Below are 25,707 nucleotides of genomic sequence, written 5' to 3' on the forward strand. Positions count from 1 at the left end.
TTCATGCGGATTTATACAGATATTGTTTCAATTATCCTCAGCTTAATATCAATTCCAGAATTCCACTTCTTGGTGAACATCTCCACTGTCAGTTTTTAAAAATATTTAGTTCCTGCATCTACTTCACTCAGCTTCCCTTCCCCTGCTAAATCACATCAATATTTATTTCCCCATTCACCCACTTAAATCACTCCCACCAGTCAAATCTGGAACTTTTTAACCTCTCCTTGTTCAACCCATTATGACCAGTCCACTTTAAATCATCTAATTTGTTTCTCCCACCTAAACCATTGCCATCAATGCACCCCCAGTTCATATAATTTCTCACTTGTCTGCAAACCTTTGTTGCTAGTCCATGCCTAAATTGTCCCACCTATCTCCTTCAAATCACTGTCCCTCTATCAACCATTTTCCATCACTTATATGCAAAATTATGGAGGTTGTTTTCTTCAGAGAAAAGGTTGGAAATCTTAATTGAGATGCAGAAAATATTGAAAATTTTTGATCAAGTAAGTAAGAAACTGTTGGGGAGCCTAGAAGATTTGTAAGCAGATTAATAAAGATTGGTGAAAACAGAGATTGTTATAGTTAACAAATTTTTATGATCTAGAAGGCTCCATGCGAAAGGATGGTGAAAGCAGGATCAACAATTTATTTCACGGGGGTTATAGAAGTATAGTGGGAGATCAGGAATAATTGAATAGCTCAATTGTGGAATGATGCCCTTCTTTGCTGTAGGATTCTGTGACTACCACACAGTTTATTTCTCTAACACCTTTAACCTCTTTTACTCTGTCCTTTCTCTAACTCACTGCTCAATCCTTACCGTCTATAACTGGTGGTGCAGAATGCATTCTCTTTTCTTTAACCGTACCAATTTATGACCAAGCATTCCCTAATTTGGTATTATGTTCCTGTTGAATTCCAAGCCTCAAATTCTATTCCTGAGGTAGCTACTATGTTTACCATATTTCCACTAATTAATAACCTTTCCACAATTCACCAGTTGCAGAAACTGATGCATAATTTTATCTCTGAGGTAGATGACAAAGAGCCAATTAGGTAGTTGGAATTAGGGCATAGATTAATATAATTTAATTGACTGTCAGAAATGGCTGAAGGAAACCAATGGCCTTTGTCTATTCCTATGATTCTATGCATACTTATTCCATCCTCACACTTAACTACCTCACTTCTTCCCTTTTTGATCTTTCATCCAAAATATACAACTTGTACTAAACTCAACCAGTTGTCCTGTTCACCCATCAACTTTGATCTCCTGCGACATTATATTTTTTCTTTCTTCATTCATTCATTCACAGGACGTGGGCACGTGGTGGGTCTGGATTCATGAAAAGGCCAACCAGGTAAGGATGGTGGATTTGCTCCCCCCAAAGGACATGTTGAACAAGTTGGTTTTTGGGATAATTCAGTAAATTCATGGTCACAGTGCCAAACCAAGCACTTTTTAAATTCTAAATTTATTTAATTATTTGAATTTAAATGTCCTAATTAGCATAATGTGATTTGAACTCGTATCTCTGGACCAATGGCCCAGGTCATTGGATTCTTGTCCAGTAACTTATTCACTTTTTGTTCACTGTGCTAACATTAAACATCCCTTATTTCATCCATTATACTTGGTCCACGGTGTTCTTCAATCATATTTATAGATCTCAAACCAACACTTCTTTTGACGGCATGATTTCTTTAACTTCCTGTACACCATTGTCCTCTGTCCTTTCATTTTTTGCCTGATCCCACTGGCCTCCATTTCTTTCTCTTTCTCCTCCCCCATTCTCTTCATCTACCCTTTACCCTTCCATTAGTTTCCTTCCCCACCTCCTTCCATTTATTCCATGGTCCATTGCCCTCTCTTATCAGATTCTATCTGTTTTGCCCTTTGTCATTTCCACCTATCACCTTCCAGCTTCTTACATCATCCCATTCTTCTCCCTTCCTCCCCTGCCTATCAAGCTCCTTACCTGGATCTGCCTATCATCTGCCAGCCTTTACTCCAGTCCTTGCCCCTTCATCTTTATACTGGTTATCTCCCCTCTTTCTTTCTTGTCCTGATGAACAGCCTTGACCTGAAACATTGACTGTTCTTTTCCTCCATGGATGCTGCCTGACTTGCTGAGCTCTTCCAGTTCCTTACTGTATTACTTCTTTTGATATCTTTTTTTTCAAAATTGCATGCTCTCTTCACCCATCAAAATTATGGATTTTTCGACATTGGTACTTAACTCTTAAACCTTTTCCAAGTCTATTTCTTCATTCGAGCTCTGGTTGACCTACCCAAACTTGTCTTTTCTGCCTCAGCATTTATTTGAGTTAATCTTATTTGGGATTTTTCAGCTGTAAAGTATCACTATGAAATCTCATCTGATGAAATCACATAAGGATGCTGATTCTGAGTAAAAAGCCAACTGTTGGAGGAGCCATAGTGGTTAACGGATAGTTGATTTTTGGGGGTCAAGAGCCTGCATCAGGGTAGAGAGTTTAGAGAGAGGAGTGTGAGGCACAGGCTGTCAGGTGAAAGATGAAAAAAGTGAACAGGGGGTGTTGGGCACTTGGAGCCAGGTGGTGGAGGTGAAGGGGTGGAATTAGGAGATGACAGCTGGTAGGTGATAGGTAGAAGCAGATAAGAAAGAGAAAAAAAGGCAGATGGAGCTGGATTTGGTGGGTGAGATGGGGGTTGGAGGTGGGTGGAGGCTGGAAGATGATAAACAGAGACACAATAGGTTTAGATGTTGGACCCTGATAAGTAGTAAGAGGGTTAAGTTGAACCAGATAAAGTGGAGAAATGTAGTTAGTTGGAACAAATTGAGGAAGGGGACTGGAGACCCTGCAGGTTAAGTGTGTAGGTGATGGGCAAATGGAACCATTTGGGGGAGGAGAATGAAATTGGGTGATAGGAGACTGTGGGAACATTTTTGGTATCATTCTTGGAGTAGGATGAATGTTGGTTGTCAGCTTGTGGGTAATAGGTAGAGACAGATAAGGGGAGAGAAAATTAGGGGTAGAGGAAGACAGGTAGAAGAGGGGAACAAAACTGAGAGGGCCGGAGGTTGTAGCAGGTTCCTAAAATTGTAAAATGTAATGTTTAGCAGACCAACCAGGTGTAATTTGAAGTGCTCTTTTTGATTCTAGGTGGAATTTGAGATGTTTTTCATAGTTGTTAGTTTGAAAGTGTAGCTCACCATGTTGGGGGTGTGGGTTTTGGCAGATCAAGGGAGTTGTGTTTGATCAGTCAGTGGAATGGAGTTTTTCGGGGTTTTATGAGACATTTCTGGATGGGTACAGGGGTTTGTTGTGTGTTATTGTGCACTCAATTGCTTTTCCGGTATTATTTATCCTGGTGTGCCTTTTGTGGAGGTGCGTATTTTGCTTATCATTCCCTAGCCTGAGCAGATACAATGTTGAGAATGAAGGGAATGTCTGGTCATGTGAATTAAACTGAACAATAACACAGGAGCATGCTGTTTGAACTCAGAGCACTGCTAACGAAAATCTGATAAACAAAAATGGGATAAAAAGTTATCCTTTGAGATGCTAAGGGATAATGGATCATTCCCTATATATGGAGTTAGATTACTTTATGCAAATGTGTGGAGCTAGATTAATTTATGGAAATTTAATCCAGTGCTGGAGAACTAGAGCAGGAAATATAACAACCCAGCATCACACTTGGAAATTGTGCCAAGGTTTATGTGGATCCAAGGATGTGTGCAGTAATTCGTTATTTGGAGGAAAAGTGTAATGTGAATGAATGCTATGGGGAAATCTTGTTACATCGAGCAGATGAATTAGTCGTTCCTCTCAATATTGTATGAACAATGGTACCTCATTTTCACACATACTTTTGTACTGTTGCTGAGCATACATTAATCTCTGAGGTTCAGTTTGTCTTTTCCACTGGTGCCCAGCTGAAGATGGGATTTAACAGAAGATTTTAACTTTTAAATAGATTGAGCTCAGGTGATCTTTTTGACTGTGTTTTGAGGATAGCTGTTTACAGTACTATGTTGTTAAACAAGAGTAGATCATGGTAGATTTAGTAACAAACCAGACTTATGTAGCAACTAAACAGAATATGAATGTCTATCTAATAAAGATCATAATATATACAAGAACTTCAGCAGATGCTGGAAATATTGAGCAACCCAATAAGTGCTGGAGGAGCACGGTAAGTCGGGCTGCAATTATGGAGGGGAATACTGTCAACATTGCAGGCCAAGACCCTTCAAAGGAAGGGGGAAGAAGCCTGAATAAGAAGATGGGGGTGGCAAATAAGATCATAATCGGATGACATTTCAATTTAGTGTACAAAGTGGCAAAATACAGAATTACTATTAAGATTGTAGATTTAAAGACTTGTATTGATTTTTATGAGAAATAAACTGTCCATGGTAAATCCAAAAAATCTGTTAATAGGTAAAACAACCAAAGATTGATGAAGTGAGTTACAGGAAAAGAACGTAATGGACATCAGCTCTTCTTGCCTAACAAGTCATGGATGACATAATATAAACCAGTGTAAAAGTGTACAACTGAAAATATATCTGAAAATTTACAAGGATGTTGCCGGGTCTGGAGGACCTGAGTTATAAGGAAAGATTGGATTTTATTCCTTGATACATAGAAGATTGAGAGGAGTTTTGATAGAGGTATACAAAATTATGGGGGGTATAAATAGGGTAAGTGCAAGCAGGCTTTTTCCACTGAGGTTGGGTGGGACTACACTGGAGGTCATGAGTTAAGGGTGAAAGGTGAAAAGTGAAAAGTTTAAGGGAAACATGAGGGAAAACGTCTTCACTCAGAGGGTGGTGAGAGTGTGGAACGAGCTGCCAGCACAAGTGATGCAGGCAAGCTTGGATTCAATGTTTAAGAGAAGTTTCGATAGGTATGTGGATGGTCGGGGTGAGGGCAGCTATGGTCCTGGTGCAGATCGATGAGAGAAGGCAGTTTAAATGGTTCGACACAGACTAGATAGGCTGAAGGGCCTATTTCTGTACAGAACAGTACTGTACTTTTCTGTGACTATAACTCTATATCTCACCACAACTAGCACAGATGAAGGTGATTGGAAGGGATGCAAAGAATAACAAAAGATGACAAAACAGGTTGTACAAGTCACAAATAGGGGAAGAATGAAAAGGAGTTTGCAATGTGTATCAAAATAAAAGATTTTTCTTACATAAAAATAACCATCAGGAAGATAGACTGTTCGAAACTAAGAAGTAGGATTGCAAATTAGAAGAACCTAGTGAATGAACTACTCTGCTTCTCTGTTTTACATTAGAGAAAGAGTAAAAGCATGCTGGCCTTCCCAAGGATACTAACATTGAATTAGAGATTGGGCAACAACAACATTAATATAATTCAAATAATGCTGATGATTAAAGTAATGCAACTGAATTTTTAAGAACAGGGAACGTTATAAATTCTACCTTTAAATTCTACCTAAATATTCTTAATTGAGAAACCATTCCTTTAGTTTCAAATTTTGCACTGTTTTAAAAGTGTGAATTATAATCTGCTTGTACGTTATAGACAGAAACTTCCTGGAGTCTACATTTTAAAATTAGGTGTCTAAACACGTTGAAAAATTTTCACCTGATCAAAAAGGCGCCATGGATTTGTAAGGCAGAGGTATTGCCTAACAACCTCAATTGTAGTTTTTGAAGCTGTATATATGTTAGTTAATGGGAAATTTCTATGGATGTTACTTGGAAGGCATTTGATTTAAATTGAAGTTAGAAGGCTACTACTCAAAGTTTATGAAATAGGTTAGGAATTTGGGAGAATGGCAGACCACAGAAAGAAGGGAAAGTGGACAAGTGTGAAGATACTGGTTTCGTCGGCAATTATTTCCCGTATTTGTCTGTAACTAATCCTGTGGCTATCGATCCTATAATTTAGATTACAGGATTGCTAGCCACACATCCATGTCTCACAGTGACAAAAGGTCAGTGCCATTGTAAATGCAGGCGTCAAATTTTAGAGTATACAATGCATTAAGTGAATAGACAGAATGATCAAAACAAGGCGTTACTGGTGGTGGTATTTATCAACAACCTCCTCACTGCTCAGATTTTTTTTTTGCAAGAATTGCTTGATTTTAAGACTCATAATAAAATTGTTCCAAACATGAATTGTTAAGATGAATTCCAGGATAAAATGATGGCTTCTGGCATCCAAATAGGGTGGGACCAAGCATTACTGTGCTCGGTTCTGGTCGCCTCACTATAAGAAGGGTGTGGAAACCATGGAAAGGGTGCAGAGGAGATTTACAAGGATGTTGCCTGGATTGGGGAGCAGACACTAACTATATAGTACAACAAACAATGAGCCCTCCACTCCTATCTGAATGAAGGAAGGAAGATCGTTGATAAATTAGCAGCTGAAGATCATTGGACTCAGAACACTATTCTCAGGAACTGATTCTTAGTGCTGGGATGCTTGATCTCCAACAACTGGGAAACTAAAAAAATAGAGTTAATACAGGGTTAATGTAATTGGGAGGTTGATTATCAGCATGTATTGAATAGGTTGAAGTGCCTTTTCCTACTGTGTCTCTCTATGGTGCAGACTCCTTCTTTGTACAGGGTATGATTCTCACCATTAAAACATTTTCTCCTTAATATCTACTGAATTTACCAGTGCTCTTTGATGCCACATTTGGCCTTGGCCAAAACATCGACTGTACTCTTTTCCATAGATGCTGCCTTACCTGCTGTGTTCCCCCAGTATAGAAACATAGAAAACCTACAGCACAATACAGGCCCTTCGGCCCACAAAGCTGTGCTAAACATGTCCTTACCTTAGAAATTACCTAGGGTTACCCATTGCCCTCTATCTTTCTGAGCTCCATGTACCTGTCCAGGAGTCTCTTAAAAGATCCTATCATATCCGTATCATATTCTGACAGCATATTCCAAAATCTCAGCCTCCCATCAAATAGCCAAAGGCAGCAAGTGCATTGGAAAACCGTCACCCATTAATTCCATTCCAAGCCACTTGCCATCCAACTTGGAAATGTTATCTCTGTTCCTTCATTGTTTCAGGATTTCAATCATGGAGCTCCGTATCCAACAGCAATGCCTCTAACAGTTTGTTTTAGAAGTCCATTTGCCTTGATTCCCTTATATCCAAACATCTCCATCTCTGATGAAGGGTATTCAACCTAAAATATTAAAGTCTGTTTCGTTTTCAAAAGATGCTGCCTGACTGGCCAAGTGATTTTCTATGTTCATCACTTTATCTTCCCTCTGAATATATTTAGTGATCGAGCCTTGGTCAGAGTTATAAAGGATGAATAGTTCACTAGTGGAAAGACTGAGTGAGAAAAATCTGCTTTTATAACTCATCTCACATGCTTGAGTATCACAGAGGATTTCACTGCTATGAATTATTTGTCTATAGTTAGTCTCTATTGGTTTATAATCATGGCAGACAATTGATAAACAGTACAATAAAGTATCACAACAAAGAATTAAATCTTAAAATGACAGAGCACAGATTGAAGATATTTGGCTCATCGTGCCTGTACCAGTCTTCTGAAAGTATAACATTCCCATTCCCCCGATCGTACCTTATAGCCCTGCAGATGCCTCATTTTCAAGTATTTATTCATGTTCCCTTTGAAACTCAATTTCTCCATAACTATTTCCTGTAACACATTGACTGCAAAAGGAATTCTCCTTTTCTCTTTGTTGCAAGTTCAATCCTTCATCCTGTCAGATGGTATGTAAGTCCTCTCATTTGCTACAACTATATTAACACAGAGCCTTTGTAATTCACTTGCAGACGCCATTTCTTATCTGTAGCATTACTGAGGTTAATTCTTGCCTGTATCTCATTCCAGTTATTGAGTCATATCTGTGATACTCACTTAGCCATTGGTTTCTGCCAATAATTCTCATTAAGTCACCAATTCCTATCTCTAGTGTGCTTCCATGTATGGGTTATACATTCTATTGATTCCCCTTCTCTCTTCTTAGCACTCGATTGACTGTATGAATCCATTCTCACGGGAACTGAACCAACTAGCGGAATATCTTAAGGTGAGCCATACATTCATCTCAAGTGTTCGTTCCACTTCGGGATTTCTGTTCCATTGTTAGACCATAGTTTTATTTCATCACAAGGTTGTCTTTGTTGATGAATATTAGTAGCACTTGGCACTTGAGCAGGATGATGATGGGTTGAGGATTATCTCTGACTGATATTTTTTGCCATCATGGAGCACATGATCTCTTCATTTCTTTATCTCTTCAAGCTGGACTCTTCTTTCCATCAGGGCAACTGCTGGAACACTGAATCAAGTATCATTGAAAGGAAGAGCTGGTTTTCCTTCCATAGATACTTCTGTGTGTGTCAGATGAGGCATCACTCCCACATATCAGTACCACCTTCAACAGCTACTACTTGTGATGCTACTTCTCATCTGAAGGAATTTATTATTATGTGGCCTCCTGTTGTTTTCCATTATTTCTTCAGTTGAGGCAACTTGAAATGACCTCCTGTCATACCTGCTGTGTCGTATTCTTAGAATCATGAAGCACGGAATAGTTTCAGCATGAAAGGAGGCTATTTGGCCCATGTAGTTAGTAGTAGTTCTATGCAGAAGCAATCCAGCCTGCCCCAATCCCCTGTCTTTTCCCCAGAGCTCTGCAAATTAATTCCTTTTGGATAAGTTAGTTTTTTAAAATATTACAGTTGAATGAGGCTGTCCCTACTAGTAACCCTCAGTGATGCATTTCACTCCTTAACCACCCCCTAATTCTTCTGCTCTCTGTCAATAACACCAGTTTCTTTTTATCATTCATATCTGTACCCATCATTATTTTAAATACCATTAGTAGATCTCCTCACGACCTCCTCTGTCCCAAGGAAATAACTTGAGGTTCTTTAGTCTATCTACCATTGTAATGAATTAATCTGTATGGACAGTATGCTAGACAAGGTTTTCCACTGTACCTCAGTAATGAACTAATTTGCATGTTGAAGACTGTCATCCTGGAATAATTGTGGTAAATCCTCTTTGTCCCATATGGGAAACATCAAATGTAGCTGATGCAGTACAATGTATTATATGAGGCTTCATGATGACCTCCTTGTTCTTCTGCTCTGTGTTTCTGTTTATAAAACCCAGGGTTACATTTGATGTTTTTTAATATTTTTCTCAACTTGGCCAACCACTTTCAAAGAAATATGTATTCAGTGCTCCCTCCGTTCTTGCACTCCTTCTAGAGTTACACCACCTGGCTTACATTACCTCTTCTCATTTTTTACAATCAAATGTAGCACTTATCATTTCTTCATATTAAGTGTCTTCTGTTATTTATCTGAGCTTTCCACCATTCTGTATCTCCTTGATGTCGATTACTATCTTCCTTACAGTTCACTATACCTTCAAGTGTTGTGCCATCTGTACATTTTGAAAATCTGTTGAAATCATTAATGCATACTGTATTTAAAAAGCGGTGATCTTAGCACCGACCCCCTAGGGAACTCTACTGCATTATTCCCTCTAGTTAAAAAAATATTTTGGTGTACAATTTGCTCTTTGTTCCCTGTTACATTCTACCAAGTTGCTACAGCCCCTTTTATTCCATGACCTTCAGTTTTCATAACAAGGGTATCATGTGGCACCTCATCAAAACCATATATATCACATCCAATTGCACTTCCTTCTTTCAGTCCTCTGAGTACTTCTTCAAAAAGCTCAATAAAGTTAACTAACCCTGAAAAGCTTAACAAATTGATGCTGCTTCCTCCAAACAACCCTCACCTGTCTGAATAATTTTGTCTCTGATTATAGTTACTAAAATTCTCCCAACTTCCAAGTTTAAACTGACTGATCAGTGGTTCCCATTCCATTTTTTGAACAAGATTGCATTATATTTAATGTTCCAATGACTGGGCACTACTGGAAGATTATGTTAGGGCCCCTGCAATCTCTTCCTGTAATTCTTTCAACAACCCAAATATCTCATCTGCATGGGGTCTGAGACAGTCAGTGTGTGTTTCTGAATTTAATATATTTTATAATGTTTTAGCAATGTGGTAATCTTAACATATAATCTTACATCTAACAAACATTGCTGAAATGACCAAAACCAATTATATTCGGCATGGCATTCTAGGAGTGCCATGCCCTGTGATATCCAGTGTATATTTCCAAGGTTACCAGTGCCAATCATAGCCTTTAAGCAATGCTATGGTACCTAATCCTGTGAAAACCAATCTGCATTGTTGGAGTTTCCATACACTATGACACCCAGTATGTATTGCTAGATATGTTGTACCCAATGATAGTCAGTGTGCATGGCAGAGATTGCTATGCCCTATGACAGTCATTGCTAAGGTTACCCTGGGTCCAGTGGCGAACATAATATGTTGCTTGTTTGCTACCTGCCCCAGGACAGGCAACACACAGTACTTTATTAGATTCTGAAGTGTTTTATTTAGGGCAGTAAGTGTGTTTTCTGTATGGCAGCAAGGATGCTATGGTGGATTTCTCATAGTGAGTGGATGTTCCCTGCGTACCAAAGTTCCTACGATAAAGATCATGTTGTTAAGGTTGTCATAAGTCTATGAAGATGATAGTGCATGGCTAGGGTTACGATTGGCTAATGACTTTTACCATTTGTTCAATACGTCGCAGCAGCTAAATTTGTGTGATTTGTTTTTTTTATTGTAGGAGGCTTTGCAGCGTGAGCAGCTCCTGGAACAGAAGTTGGAGACGCTGCAGTATTTACTAACCAACACACAGCTCCTCTCTGACAATGTCTGGCAGGTACAATCCTCTCCCTTCCCATAGTATAGTCCTCTTAGGCCGGTTTATCCTTGCTCCTCAACGAGCAATATTCCACAAACCACTGATTCATTATGGTGCCCTGAGACCCTCTGTTCAAACATTCATGGGCATGTACTCTTACCTATCTGTACTCTTAATAAACTCCATCGAAGCTCTATGCTGGAAACTCAGTGCGATTGCTTGCCCTTCCTGAAGCCGTGCCAGGATGCTGATGTGAATGAATTGTCTATGGTAAGGGGAGAAAGATTCTTACCAGGATTGCTGTAATGTGGGAAAGGGTGAGCAGTGCAGATGTGGGGCTTGCTGTTACTCCCTAACTTGCCCCATTGCTGGGACTGGCAATGGCCAGTTCTTGTGTTGACAGACCGCCCAGTCTCATCACTTGCCATTGAACATAATGGAAGTTGAATCCTCCTCCTCTTTGTTTAGCTGCACTTTCTCTATGGTAGCAAAATCAATGACAAGCAACTCCTACTTTACTATAATGAATCTTTTCAGTGCTGGTTCCATTAGTGCTCTTGTTCTTGAGTGCTAAGTGAGATACCCATGTAACTCATATTCGTGTGTGTTCAGCAGTGTCTTCCTCACAACACTGCCTTTGCTTTTATCTGGTACTGTCAGCACCCTTAGAGTCTTATTCTTTATATAAAAATATGTTTATTCAAACTTCTATGTTATTGCAAACTACAGCAAAAGCACAAAAGACAACAATGACCGACATGAACTAAAATATTCCCATCCTCATCTGGGATGCCATTTTCCCCCTGTGGTGCCCAACAGTCACAGAACACCTCCAAGGTATCTGTGAACACCCAAGCACAGGTATGCACCCAGAAGATTACCAGACAGTACGTCCAGATGGAGTCCTTGTCCGTCTCTCTCCAGGACCCAAGGGTAGCTAACTTGGTCAACCCCAGGGGCAAGTTTACTCAGATATCCTCCTCTTTCCATGCCATCTCCATACCGGATGCCCAAATATGGAGAGAGTGGGGCTAAAATGCAACCAGAAGGCAAGGAGCAGCTCCTTCAGATGTGCAAAAAGTGGCTGCAGCTCACAGAAGTGTCAAGCCACTGGAAGATCCATATACAGGCTTATAAACTTGTTGCAGGGTACATTTCTGTGCAGCAGTCTCCATTCCAGTATCCCAATATACAAGCAAAGGACACCTAAGCCACTGACGGCCCTCCTCATTCCCAGGTGGCTAGGAAGTGGCCCAGCAGATGCAGCACCCACAGACTGTTGTCATCCAGCAGAGGTGGCACTTGTTGATCATAAGATACCAGAAGAGGAGGCACCTTAGACCAAACAATACCCATAGGCCAACCCCAAAGAGCGATAGCACCCATACATCAGACACGAGCAGAGACTGTGCCTCAACAGAAACAACATCTACAGACTCTATCCCAGCAGAGATAGCACCAACAGGGCTTAGTGCGTCAGAGCCATCACCAACAGACCATACTGTAGCAATGACAGCACCCACAGACGGTGCTCCAGACTGGGCTCTAGATGATTCATTGCTGGGGAAGCGCCAGCTTCCTGGCACAGCATCACCGTCAATAACACACATTTCTACTTGATATTTATAACCACCACTTCTGTGCTGGTTCCATCAGCGCTCTCCATCCTGCGAATGCATCCTGATAGCTATGTTAGGTACCTGTATAACTTAGAGTCATGTCTAGATCTGTTGCTTCCTGACAGGTCAGTGGATCTTTTCACAGTAGTATTGAGCTGCACTGATTTGTATTGTGTTGAGGGTGGGGGTTACTGCTGGGTTCTGATCACAAATCCTTGACGGAGAGAGAGCAAGGCATTGTATTCACACTGCCTGTCTCACTGTTCCTTTCATGTTACAGTGTGAGTCCCCACACACTATATCCAAACAGAGGCAGAAGGCATTGACCAAACTCCTGAGGAGGCACACTCGTACACCATAGTGTAGAACGGACAGCATGCATAGACTGTACTCCACAAAGAGACAGGTACTGTGCCCATATCCTAGCAGCAAAAGAACGTACAGACCTTAGCCCAACAAAGGCATCATACCCCCAGTGAGACAACACCCAGAGCCCCTCCCAGAGACCCAGTGATATAACCACCACAGGTCATACCTCAGTGGAGAAAATAGGCACAAATTATATCACAGCATGGACACCACCCATCACAGTAGAGAGGGCATCCAGAATTCAGACCCAGCAAGAATATCATGCATAAACTATTCCTGTAAAGGCAGCGCTCCCAGATCATTTGCCAGTAGAGAAATCACCCGCAGATTGTAACACTTCAGAAGATCACCCCACAGTGTGTATCCCAGCAGAGTCCACACCCACAGACTGGATATTTCTGGATGGAACTCGGGTATATTTAACTGACAGTACATGCCCCAGTGTGTGTCTGACTCACAAATCCCCAGCTGAATGTTTTTACCAAGATGTACGCCTCTGACTATGGCATATCAGATATTAAGGTATATCAGATTGACACTCTGCAATTAACTGCCACAAATAACAAGATGTATCTAGGTGATCCTTGTATCAAGGGGCCCTGACAATGTCTGAATAATGGACTGTTGGCTGATGTTTAACTGGATGACAATGGCTACATACAGTAAAGGAGTTCCGTGCCTGTACAGGTCTATGCTTACTGCTTGCACTTGAGGATATCTGACTGTCAATACCTTAAACTGCTCACTGGAATCTGATTAATTGTACCAAGCTGTATCTGTGGTACTTGTACCAAGTTGCATCTTATTAGCGGTTCGTATATCAGCATGTATTATCAAGCCGACTGTCTACTAAAATGAATGTAGCTGATTGTATCTGTATCAAGATTCATCAGACTGACGGTACTCGTACCAAGTCAAATCAGACTCATATTATATATAGGTAACAGATGTTTCTGACCAAAACTTCACTAATTAAGGTGACAAACATGAGAAAATCTGCAAATGCTGGAAATCCAAAGTAACACACACAAAATGCTGAAGGAATTTAGCAGGTCAGGTTTCGGTCAGAAATGTCTATTATATATAACGAGTCTGATTTGACTTGGTACGAGTACCATTGGCGTGATAAATCTTGATACAGGTACAGTTAGCTACATTCATTTTAGTACAGACAGTCGGCATGCATTGTGTGTGTGTTGTTTATTAAAGTGGTTTGATTAACATTGCCTATATCAAGGCGGAAACTGTCCACTTCTACCAAATGTCTTGTACACCTTGGCTATCATCCTACATCCCTTTCTTTCTGTGAGCAATGAACAAATCATCTCCTTTACAACTCCTGAAGTTTCCTTTTAAATATCTTGTTAAACACTGCATTCCCTTGGGGAATTAAATAAGTGTGGCTTGATCTGTGAGAGGGTATATGACAAGGCGGTTGGGAAAGAAGTAAATGGCACTTTGCTTTACACTGATTCTGTCTAGCTGTGATGCTGTGGTCATTGTCTGTGAAGCAGGGGATGCTTCTTCTCCTGAGTATGAAGCTGATGAATTTACCAGTGGGTACGTTCCTCTCCAGGACACTCAGGCTGAATGTGCTAATCTGACAGTGAAGAGGAGGAAATCATATCGATCAGACTTGGAAATCAGAATCAAACACACAGCCATGGAAGCCAAGGTACAGGAGCTGATGAGTGCAAACGACCAGGAGAAGCTTATGGAGGTGAATACAGGAAACGCTGAGGGAGAGAAGAAAGATGGTGGGGAGTTTCTGGAAGGGAAAGAACTAGCTTCACCTGACAATGACATGGAGGATGGGTTGAGTAAGAAACGTCGAAGACCAACTCTACGGAAAGGTAAGTGCTGGAGCTGCATGGTTCGGCAACTGAGGATAGGACTTCCGGGGCCTTGGGTGGCTGTAAATTTAGGTGTCTGGGAACTGGGGAAAGAGTGTCTTGGAACTTGTAGGTTGGGTTTAGGGCCTGACGATTGAGTCTTGGACTTTGGGGAAGAAGCCATGATGGGCGGGGATTTGGGTATTAGGGGCCATGGGAGTAGGGCCTGGACCTTGGGAACACACAGATAGGGCTGGGAAAAGCAGGTGAGGTCCAGATGGGATGAGATAAGTCAAAGTGAGGATGGGGTATATCTGGGATTAAGGGTGAGATGCAGTCTAGTGTGGCATCTCAGCGAATGGTGTTGATGATGGGGTGCTGGGATGGAGGTGGTGTTATGGGTGGGGATGGGGTGTGGATGTAGGTCCTAGAGGGTTGGAATTTGGGCTGCAGCATTGGGAGGGTGGGGATGGAGTTGGCAGTTGTGGGGCTTGATGAAGGCTATTTTTCTCTCTTGCATGCAACATTTCTTATTTAAGTATATCACTGAAATGTCTGTTTGATGATCATTATAAGTTTAGACTTTTTCATATTTCACTGTTGCAGAAAAAAGACTTCAGGAATCGAAGATTCTCCGTAAACAAGCCATGATCAGAGACATGAGTGGTAACTGTCCTTGTCAGCACAATATTGCCCTGCGATGAAGATCTTATTGTTACTGCAATTGTGCTTTCCACTCCTTATTCACCCCATTCTCCCCTGAAAGTACTAACTCTCAAATACAAAGACCCACTGAAAGTGCAGACTGTCCTCCCTTACTGATATGCTGACTCTCTCTTCTCCCGAGAAGGTACTGACACTCCCCCTTCCCCTGAAGCTACTGACACTTCCCCCTTCCCCTGATGGTACTGACACTTCCCCCTTCCCCTGAAGCTACTGACACTCCCCCTTCCCCTGATGGTACTGACACTTCCCCCTTCCCCTGAAGCTACTGACACTTCCCCCTTCCTCTGAAGCTACTGACACTTTCCCCTTCCCCTGAAGGTACTGACACTTACCCCTTCCCCTGATGGTACTGACACTTCCCCCTTCCCCTGAAGCTACTGACACTTCCCCCTTCCCCTGATGGTACTGACACTTCCCCCTTCCCCTGAAGCTACTGACACTTCCCCCTTCCCCTGATGGTACTGACACTTTCCCCTTCCCCTGAAGCTACTGACACTACCCCCTTCCCTCTTCCCCTGAAGTTACTGACACTCCCCCCATCCCCTGAAGCTACTGACACTTCCCCCTTCCCCTCAAGCTACTGACACTTCCCCCTTCCTCTGAAGGTACTGACACTTCCCCCTTCCTCTGAAGCTACTGACACTCCCCCCATCCCCTGAAGCTACTGACACTTCCCCCTTCCCCTCAAGCTACTGACACTTCCCCCTTCCTCTGAAGGTACTGACACTTCCCCCTTCCCCTGAAGCTACTGACACTTCCCCCTTCCTCTGAAGGTACTGACACTTCCCCCTTCCCCTGAAGCTACTGACACTTCCCCCTTCCTCTGAAGGTACTGACACTTCCCCCTTCCCCTGAAGGTACTGACACTTCCCCTTCCCCTGATGGTGCTGACACTTCCCCCTTCCCCTGATGGTACTGACACTTCCCCCTTCCCCTGAAGGTATTGACACTCCCCCTTCCCCTGAAGCTACTGACTCTTCCCCCTTCCCCTGATGGTACTGACACTTCCCCCTTCCCCTGAAGGTACTGACACTTTCCCCTTCCCCTGAAGGTACTGACACTTCCCCATTCCCCTGATGGTACTGACACTTTCCCCTTCCCCTGAAGCTACTGACACTTCCCCCTTCCCCTGAAGGTACTGACACTTCCCCCTTCCCCTGAAGCTACTGACACTTCCCCCTTCCCCTGATGGTACTGACACTTCCCCCTTCCCCTGAAGGTACTGACACTTTCCCCTTCCCCTGAAGCTACTGACACTTCCCCCTTCCCCTGAAGGTACTGACACTCCCCCTTCCCCTGAAGCTACTGACACTTACCCCTTCCCCTGATGGTACTGACACTTTCCCCTTCCCCTGAAGCTACTGACACTTCCCCCTTCCCCTGAAGGTACTGACACTCCCCCTTCCCCTGAAGCTACTGACACTTACCCCTTTCCCTGAAGCTACTGACACTTACCCCTTCCCCTGAAGGTACTGACACTTCCCCCTTCCCCTCAAGCTACTGGCATTTCCCCCTTCCCCTGATGGTACTGACACTTCCCCCTTCCCCTGAAGCTATTGACACTTCCCCCTTCCCCTGAAGGTACTGACACTTCCCCCTTCCCCTGAAGGTACTGACACTTCCCCCTTCCCCTGAAGCTATTGACACTTCCCCCTTCCCCTGATGGTACTGACACTTCCCCCTTCCCCTGATGGTACTGACACTTTCCCCTTCCCCTGAAGCTACTGACACTTCCCCCTTCCCCTGAAGGTACTGACACTTCCCCCTTCCCCTGTAGGTAATGACACTTCCCCCTTCCCCTCAAGCTACTGGCATTTCCCCCTTCCCCTGATGGTACTGACACTTCCCCCTTCCCCTGAAGGTACTGACACTTCCCCCTTCCCCTGTAGGTAATGACACTTCCCCCTTCCCCTCAAGCTACTGGCATTTCCACCTTCCCCTGATGGTACTGACACTTCCCCCTTCCCCTGATGGTACTGACACTTTCCCCTTCCCCTGAAGCTACTGACACTTCCCCCTTCCCCTGAAGGTACTGACACTTCCCCCTTCCCCTGTAGGTAATGACACTTCCCCCTTCCCCTCAAGCTACTGGCATTTCCACCTTCCCCTGATGGTACTGACACTTCCCCCTTCCCCTGAAGGTACTGACACTTCCCCCTTCCCCTGATGGTACTGACACTTTCCCCTTCCCCTGAAGCTACTGACACTTTCCCCTTCCCCTGAAGGTACTGACACTTACCCCTTCCCCTGATGGTACTGACACTTCCCCCTTCCCCTGAAGCTACTGACACTTCCCCCTTCCCCTGATGGTACTGACACTTCCCCCTTCCCCTGAAGCTACTGACACTTCCCCCTTCCCCTGATGGTACTGACACTTTCCCCTTCCCCTGAAGCTACTGACACTACCCCCTTCCCTCTTCCCCTGAAGTTACTGACACTCCCCCCATCCCCTGAAGCTACTGACACTTCCCCCTTCCCCTCAAGCTACTGACACTTCCCCCTTCCTCTGAAGGTACTGACACTTCCCCCTTCCTCTGAAGCTACTGACACTCCCCCCATCCCCTGAAGCTACTGACACTTCCCCCTTCCCCTCAAGCTACTGACACTTCCCCCTTCCTCTGAAGGTACTGACACTTCCCCCTTCCCCTGAAGCTACTGACACTTCCCCCTTCCTCTGAAGGTACTGACACTTCCCCCTTCCCCTGAAGCTACTGACACTTCCCCCTTCCTCTGAAGGTACTGACACTTCCCCCTTCCCCTGAAGGTACTGACACTTCCCCTTCCCCTGATGGTGCTGACACTTCCCCCTTCCCCTGATGGTACTGACACTTCCCCCTTCCCCTGAAGGTATTGACACTCCCCCTTCCCCTGAAGCTACTGACTCTTCCCCCTTCCCCTGATGGTACTGACACTTCCCCCTTCCCCTGAAGGTACTGACACTTTCCCCTTCCCCTGAAGGTACTGACACTTCCCCCTTCCCCTGATGGTACTGACACTTTCCCCTTCCCCTGAAGCTACTGACACTTCCCCCTTCCCCTGAAGGTACTGACACTTCCCCCTTCCCCTGAAGCTACTGACACTTCCCCCTTCCCCTGATGGTACTGACACTTCCCCCTTCCCCTGAAGGTACTGACACTTTCCCCTTCCCCTGAAGCTACTGACACTTCCCCCTTCCCCTGAAGGTACTGACACTCCCCCTTCCCCTGAAGCTACTGACACTTACCCCTTCCCCTGATGGTACTGACACTTTCCCCTTCCCCTGAAGCTACTGACACTTCCCCCTTCCCCTGAAGGTACTGACACTCCCCCTTCCCCTGAAGCTACTGACACTTACCCCTTCCCCTGAAGGTACTGACACTTCCCCCTTCCCCTCAAGCTACTGGCATTTCCCCCTTCCCCTGATGGTACTGACACTTCCCCCTTCCCCTGAAGCTATTGACACTTCCCCCTTCCCCTGAAGGTACTGACACTTCCCCCTTCCCCTGATGGTACTGACACTTTCCCCTTCCCCTGAAGCTACTGACACTTCCCCCTTCCCCTGAAGGTACTGACACTTCCCCCTTCCCCTGTAGGTAATGACACTTCCCCCTTCCCCTCAAGCTACTGGCATTTCCCCCTTCCCCTGATGGTACTGACACTTCCCCCTTCCCCTGAAGGTACTGACACTTCCCCCTTCCCCTGTAGGTAATGACACTTCCCCCTTCCCCTCAAGCTACTGGCATTTCCACCTTCCCCTGATGGTACTGACACTTCCCCCTTCCCCTGATGGTACTGACACTTTCCCCTTCCCCTGAAGCTACTGACACTTCCCCCTTCCCCTGAAGGTACTGACACTTCCCCCTTCCCCTGTAGGTAATGACACTTCCCCCTTCCCCTCAAGCTACTGGCATTTCCACCTTCCCCTGATGGTACTGACACTTCCCCCTTCCCCTGAAGGTACTGACACTTCCCCCTTCCCCTGATGGTACTGACACTTTCCCCTTCCCCTGAAGCTACTGACACTTCCCCCTTCCCCCGAAGGTACTGACACTTCCCCCTTCCCCTGATGGTACTGACACTTTCCCCTTCCCCTGAAGGTACTGACACTCCCCCTTCCCCTGAAGCTACTGACACTTCCCCCTTCCCCCAAAGGTAATGACACTTCCCCCTTTCCCTGAAGCTACTGACACTTCCCGCTTCCCCTGATGGTACTGACACTTCCCCCTTCCCCTGATGGTACTGACACTTTCCCCTTCCCCTGAAGGTACTGACACTCCCCCTTCCCCTGAATCTACTGACACTTCCCCCTTCCCCCAAAGGTAATGACACTTCCCTATTTCCCTGAAGCTACTGACACTCCCCCTTCCCCCAAAGGTACTGACACTTCCCCCTTCCCCTGAAGCTACTGACACTTCCCCCTTCCCCTGATGGTACTGACACTTCCCCCTTCCCCCAAAGGTAATGACACTTCCCTATTTCCCTGAAGCTACTGACACTCCCCCTTCCCCCAAAGGTACTGACACTTCCCCCTTCCCCTGAAGCTACTGACACTTCCCCCTTCCCCTGATGGTACTGACACTTCCCTCTTCCCCTGAACTTACTGACACTCCCCCCTTCCCCTGAAGGTACTGACACTTCCCCCTTCCCCTGAAGCTATTGACACTTCCCCCTTCCCCTGAAGGTACTGACACTCCCCCCTTCCCCTGAAGGTACTGACACTTCCCCCTTCCCCTGAAGCTATTGACACTTCCCCCTTCCCCTGAAGGTACTGACACTCCCCCTTCCCCTGAAGGTACTGACACTTCCCCCTTCCCCTGAAGCTATTGACACTTCCCCCTTCCCCTGAAGGTACTGACACTCCCCCTTCCCCTGAAGGTACTGACACTTCCCCCTTCCCCTGAAGCTATTGACACTTCCCCCTTCCCCTGAAGGTACTGACACTTCCCCCTTCCCCTGATGGTACTGACACTTTCCCCTTCCCCTGAAGGTACTGACACTCCCCCTTCCCCTGAAGCTACTGACACTTCCCCCTTCCCCCAAAGGTAATGACACTTCCCTATTTCCCTGAAGCTACTGACACTCCCCCTTCCCCCAAAGGTACTGACACTTCCCCCTTCCCCTGAAGCTACTGACACTTCCCCCTTCCCCTAATGGTACTGACACTCCCCCTTCCCCTGAAGGTACTGACACTTCCCCCTTCCCCTGAAGCTATTGACACTTCCCCCTTCCCCTGAAGGTACTGACACTCCCCCTTCCCCTGAAGGTACTGACACTTCCCCCTTCCCCTGAAGCTATTGACACTTCCCCCTTCCCCTGAAGGTACTGACACTCCCCCTTCCCCTGAAGGTACTGACACTCCCCCTTCCCCTGAAGGTACTGACACTTCCCCCTTCCCCTGAAGGTACTGATTCTTCTCCCTTCTCTGAAAATGCTTCCTTTCCACTCTTTTCCTGGAGGTGCTGACTAAGATCTCCTGCTTCCCTCAAAGGCATTGACTCTCTATGTTGTTCCCTGGAGATTCTGGATCACCTCCATCTTAAACAGAATCCATCTTAAATTGTGGAAATGAGTTACCTTTGTTTTCATCCTGAACAACCAGAGTAATACGTATTTAATTTTAATATGTTTTAGAGAGAGGTCCCCCAGAAGTGAAGGTTCTGCGTCAGCAAGCAATTGTCCGTGATATGAGCGGTGAGTCTCTTTTTAGTTACTGCACTCCCGTGTCACGGGTTAGAATACTCATTAACAATATTCTCGCTTGTGTTGTGATGTCTTAGAGGTTGTATAAAGGAGGAAGAGGATTACCCCAGTCCCTGGGTCAGGTTGATCAATAGGACAAGGACCTTCATACATATATAATAATTGTGACTGCAAATTTAATTTGAATGGGTAGAGTCTGTTCCTGGCATGTGATCCCTGAATCTGCCTTTAGCTAATAGTCATATGTGCATTTTTACTTTCTTATTGTGGAAATGTTTTAACATATTTGGGAGCAGAGAGATTCACCTGACTGATTTCTGGAATAGAACTCCAAAGTTTCTTGGAGATTCTGCAGATATTCTTCACTCTTAAACACTGGACATGCAGAATCTCCAGAGAACAATATAGAGATACACTTCAGAATGACAGAGGAGACGGTGGAGGTTTTCAGCATTAGAGTACTGATTTCTCTGGCATGGAAGTTAAATTCCAGGGATCATCAGCATTGGAAAGGTGTGTCCCAAGGGTAAGACGTAGGAATTTTATCTACTCCATCGTTGGACCACGAATGATGGATTCCCTGCATAGGTACAGGGTGCAGATATCTTTGCAGTTTGGAAATGAAACTTAGGCGACTGTTCAAGCAGAGGAATAGCGAGAAATGGAGTGAGTATGGAGAAGAGAATTATCTTCTAATTACTACACAGTCATGGAGTGAGAATGGAATAGGGGTTAGTGGTTCATGATTGTAACAATGAGCTGGCAGTCTGTGTCAATTCCCAATGAAAGGTGCAGTGACCTCCGTGTGGCAGTGCAATACTTATGAAAGAAGTTTATAGACATATTGGAGGTGAAGAATCTTATCATTACCATCTGTACTGCTATCAGTCCTGGGTTGGCAAAATATCACTGAACTTCATCAGTGTTCCACCAGGTGGCGCCATGGCACTCACGAGCATAAACCCACTGGAATTCTAATTCAGAGTGAATATAAATCCAGAAAGCTGCAGGAAATCAATCTTTGAACAGAAAGGGCAGATGAACGAAATACTCCCTCTCTAACCCGCTGTTATATTGGCTGAAATTTGATCCATTTAAACAATTGAAGGACCCAAAAAAAATCTAATGCTTTATTTAAACTGGGTCAAAAAGGAACCGATGAATTGTATACCGCAGAAAGGACAGACACAGAATAAAAGTCCTCTGCAGACTCTTAGGTATGTGAATGAAAGAAGCATGGAGGGCTGTGTGGGAGGGAAGGGATAGATTGATCTTTGAGTAGGTTAAAAGGTCGGCACAGCATCGTGGGCTGAAGGGCCTGTACTGTGCTATACTGTTATGTGTTCTGTGTTCTATGTTGCACTGACAGTGTCCTACACTGCAGTGTGTGAGGGGAAGTAGTGAACCATCAGGGCACAGAACTAAAAGACAGCTGCATTGTCGGGAACACTGCATCCATCAGAGAGGCAGCACGGACAGAATGCAAGGCTCATGAACTGAAGAGTGTTGGTGGTCTTGGTATGTGTGAGATTGTAAACATTCAGCCATTTGTTAAATGATGAGTTGTATTGTTTCGAAAGCAAGATTCATTTTAAAAAATAACAGCATGGCAGGAGGCCAAAAAAATCGACTTGGGGTAATCAAACTTCCCAGTGGCGCTGTCAGTTACAGTACTCATCCAGGACTTCAGTGTGGAGAGAGTTTCCTGATCTCAGTTTCTGATTACTTTGATGATGGAAATAGGTTCTATCTGTGTACCCTGTCTCGACCTCACATAATTTTATACAACTCAAACTCAATTAAATCCCCTCATCATTGTCCTTATTCCAAAGGAAACACACCCAGCCTATATAGTCTTTTCTGATTACAAATGTTGTTGAGCCCTAGAAATAGAATTTCCTCTAAAATCTCTCTTGTGCAACCACATTCTTCCTGTAATATCGTGACCACCTTGCTTATTATTCTCTCAAGCATTAAAAAAACATACCCACAAGCCTTCTTCACTATCTTTTCTAGCCATACTGTTGCCTTTGAAGAGGTACACACTGAGATCCCTGTTCCTCTGCACTTAAATGTATCTCACCATTAGTCATGTACTCTTTTGCCTTGTACTGATGCATGATCTCACACTTCTCTGAATGAGTTCTGTTTGCCATTTATGTGACTTCCTAATCACAGTGGTAATACCTTTTTTTAGGCAAGAATTTTCTTCCCAACTATCTATCACAATGACAATTTTGGTATCAATGGTAAACCTCTTAACCATGCCTCCTACGTTTAGATTGATCAATTTTGCTTACATCCAGAAGTCTATCTTTGGAGAGTCTGTGGATCCCATATAGGTCTCACCTGCTACCTCAAGACTCATAGACTGGAGTGGAAGAGCAACCCCACAGGGCTTCTTGGGAAGAAGGAGACATTCCCTGGCTGATGTCAGCAGCTCATCCCTTTTCTGCACTCCTGCCTTCTCCCCTTCAAATCTCACTGCAACTGCTACTGTCTCAAATGGGTGACTGTCACATTTTTTGATCGTGAGTCCATTTCACCCTCGTTCAGTCATGGCTCTGATCTTGGTATCCTCACATTTAGCACATCCTTACTCTAGGTTCCCCTCTGTGCTGTTGTGATAGAAGTGAGGTGCTATTTGACCCTCAGGCCCAAAAGCCAGTGCCAGATTATGGAATTCACATTGCCTTCTCAAGCAAAGAATGGAAAAGTATTTTCACTTTGTGTCACACATTTTTTCTGAAGTTCACCCCCACACTGTCTACCATGGCCTATGCCACATCCTCCGCCATACATCATGAAATTCTCCACTGTGCCAGTCACACTGACCACCAGAGCAACCTGACCTCACTTAAGTGATTGTTACAAGGTTTCTAAACTGAAAGCAAATTATTTGAGCAGGATATTATATATCAAACCTCACTGTCACATTTGCTGCATGTTGGAAGTACAGCTGCTACAGTGCCAGGCAGTAACCTAGTGTGGATCACGCCATTGCAGGGGTCATTAAATTATATTCGTATGTCATGTCTCATCTTTGAAGGATGTGGAATAGGATCAACATTGCACACACTGGCTTCAAATAGCACCACCAAGGAACTGTATGCTCCCAGCTCTCTATTTTTCTAGTACCACGTGTTCTATACATTTCTCTATCGCACATATGATTTTCTTTACATATAGAATAGTCAAAAGACAAACCACACCCCTGAAGCACAAATTTCAATGGTATGCCTTGTGATGATGAACCTGTGTAGGTACATATCCATGGAACATTGGATCCTCCGCTATACGGTCTTTTGAAACCAGACTGGTATGATAGCCTCACAGTCCCGCAGCGTGGAATCCAGAGTGAGGATCATATGCCAATGTATCATGCTAAAAACTGGGCAACAAATTGCACAAGGGAAGAACATTGTCACTGGCAAAGGTTGATGATGATCACACTTTTCAGATACAAGCAGCTGCTATGAGATTCAAAGGGCATGAAGAGGGAGAGTAGAAGAAAAAGATTAGCAGCTGACATTACCCAGGGAATATCTCCTCCTTTAGCAGTCCAGTGGGATTAGGCAGTACTTTCCATCATTCCAGATCTGTAGTTTTTGAGATGGTTGTTAAGGTCTATGTGAGATCCACAGATTCACTCACAGGTGGGTAGAAAGGGCTTTACAGGATTCAAAGTGCATGGAATAACATGAGAGGTGGCTTGTTCCTTCCATTCTTTTGCATCCATGCAATTCAGACACAGAGTTCTGAAGATTCTTAGAGTCTTCCCAAGTACCCCTTGTCCCTTTTGATTGGCTGTGGGTTAAGGATTCCCATAAGTCCATGGGGATGCTACTTTATTTCAAGGAGTCTTTCAAATCACTTGTGAAATGTTTTCTTTGTTCACTTAGTGATCTTGTATTACGATGGAGTTTGGAATCATGCATCTGATTTAGAAGTGAGACATGCAAACAATGTGGCCCTCCTTTGGAGCTGGCTGAGTATAGAGCCTTGATGCCAGATATGTCTGGAGGATTGGAAAATTGCAAATGTCAATCCACTCTTCAAGAAGGGAGGGAGGGAGAAGATAGGCCATTTGGTTCAACTTCAGTGGTTGGGAAGATGTTGGAGTTGATTGCTAAGGATGTGGTTTTGGAGGCACATGTTAAAATAGGCCAAAGTCAGCATGGTTTCCTCAAGAGAAAATCTTGCCTGACAAATCTGTTGGGATCCTTTGAAGAAATAACAGGAAGGATAGACAATTGGTGGATGTTGTGTACTGAATTTTCAGAAGGCCTTTGATAAGGTGCTGCACAAGGTAAGAGATCATGGTATTACAGGAAAGATACTCGCATGGATAGAGCATTGGCTGATTGGCAGGAGGCAGAGAGTGGGAATAAATGGATCGGTTCAGATTGGCAGGGGCCTGTGTTGAGACCACTTCTTTTCATGTTGTATTTTAATGACTTGGATGATGAAATTGATGGCTTTGTGGCCAAGTTTAGGGACAATACGAAGATAGATGGAGGGGCAGGTAGTGTTGAGAAAGCAGGGAGGCTTCAGAAGAACGTAGACAGATTAAGAGATTGGGCAAAGAGGTGGCAGATGGAATGTAGTGTTGGGAAGTATGCACTTTGGTAGAAGGAATAAAAGCATAGACTATTTTATAAACAGAGAAAATTCAAATATCTGAGGTGCAAAG

The 25,707-nt window shown here is 44.2% G+C and overlaps 1 protein-coding gene across 9 annotated transcripts in view; it reads left to right on the forward strand.

Moving 5' to 3' along the window:
• Nucleotides 1-25,707, forward strand: part of ccdc136b (coiled-coil domain containing 136b) — a 126,400-nt gene that overhangs the window by 56,583 nt on the left and 44,110 nt on the right. For 5 of the 9 annotated variants that reach the window (XM_073066706.1, XM_073066704.1, XM_073066705.1 and 2 more), the window contains exons 2-7: nt 1,323-1,367; nt 8,007-8,069; nt 10,712-10,807; nt 14,354-14,630; nt 15,216-15,275; nt 20,946-21,005. In XM_073066706.1, coding sequence (XP_072922807.1) covers nt 1,323-1,367; nt 8,007-8,069; nt 10,712-10,807; nt 14,354-14,630; nt 15,216-15,275; nt 20,946-21,005 — 601 coding nt within the window. The remainder of the gene's footprint in view (nt 1-1,322; nt 1,368-8,006; nt 8,070-10,711; nt 10,808-14,353; nt 14,631-15,215; nt 15,276-20,945; nt 21,006-25,707) is intronic. The other 4 variants (XM_073066703.1, XM_073066701.1, XM_073066700.1 and 1 more) reach the window with 1 other exon arrangement.

This window comes from Hemitrygon akajei, chromosome 14 (genome assembly GCF_048418815.1).
Source record: "Hemitrygon akajei chromosome 14, sHemAka1.3, whole genome shotgun sequence".
Classification (NCBI taxonomy): Eukaryota; Metazoa; Chordata; class Chondrichthyes; order Myliobatiformes; family Dasyatidae; genus Hemitrygon; species Hemitrygon akajei.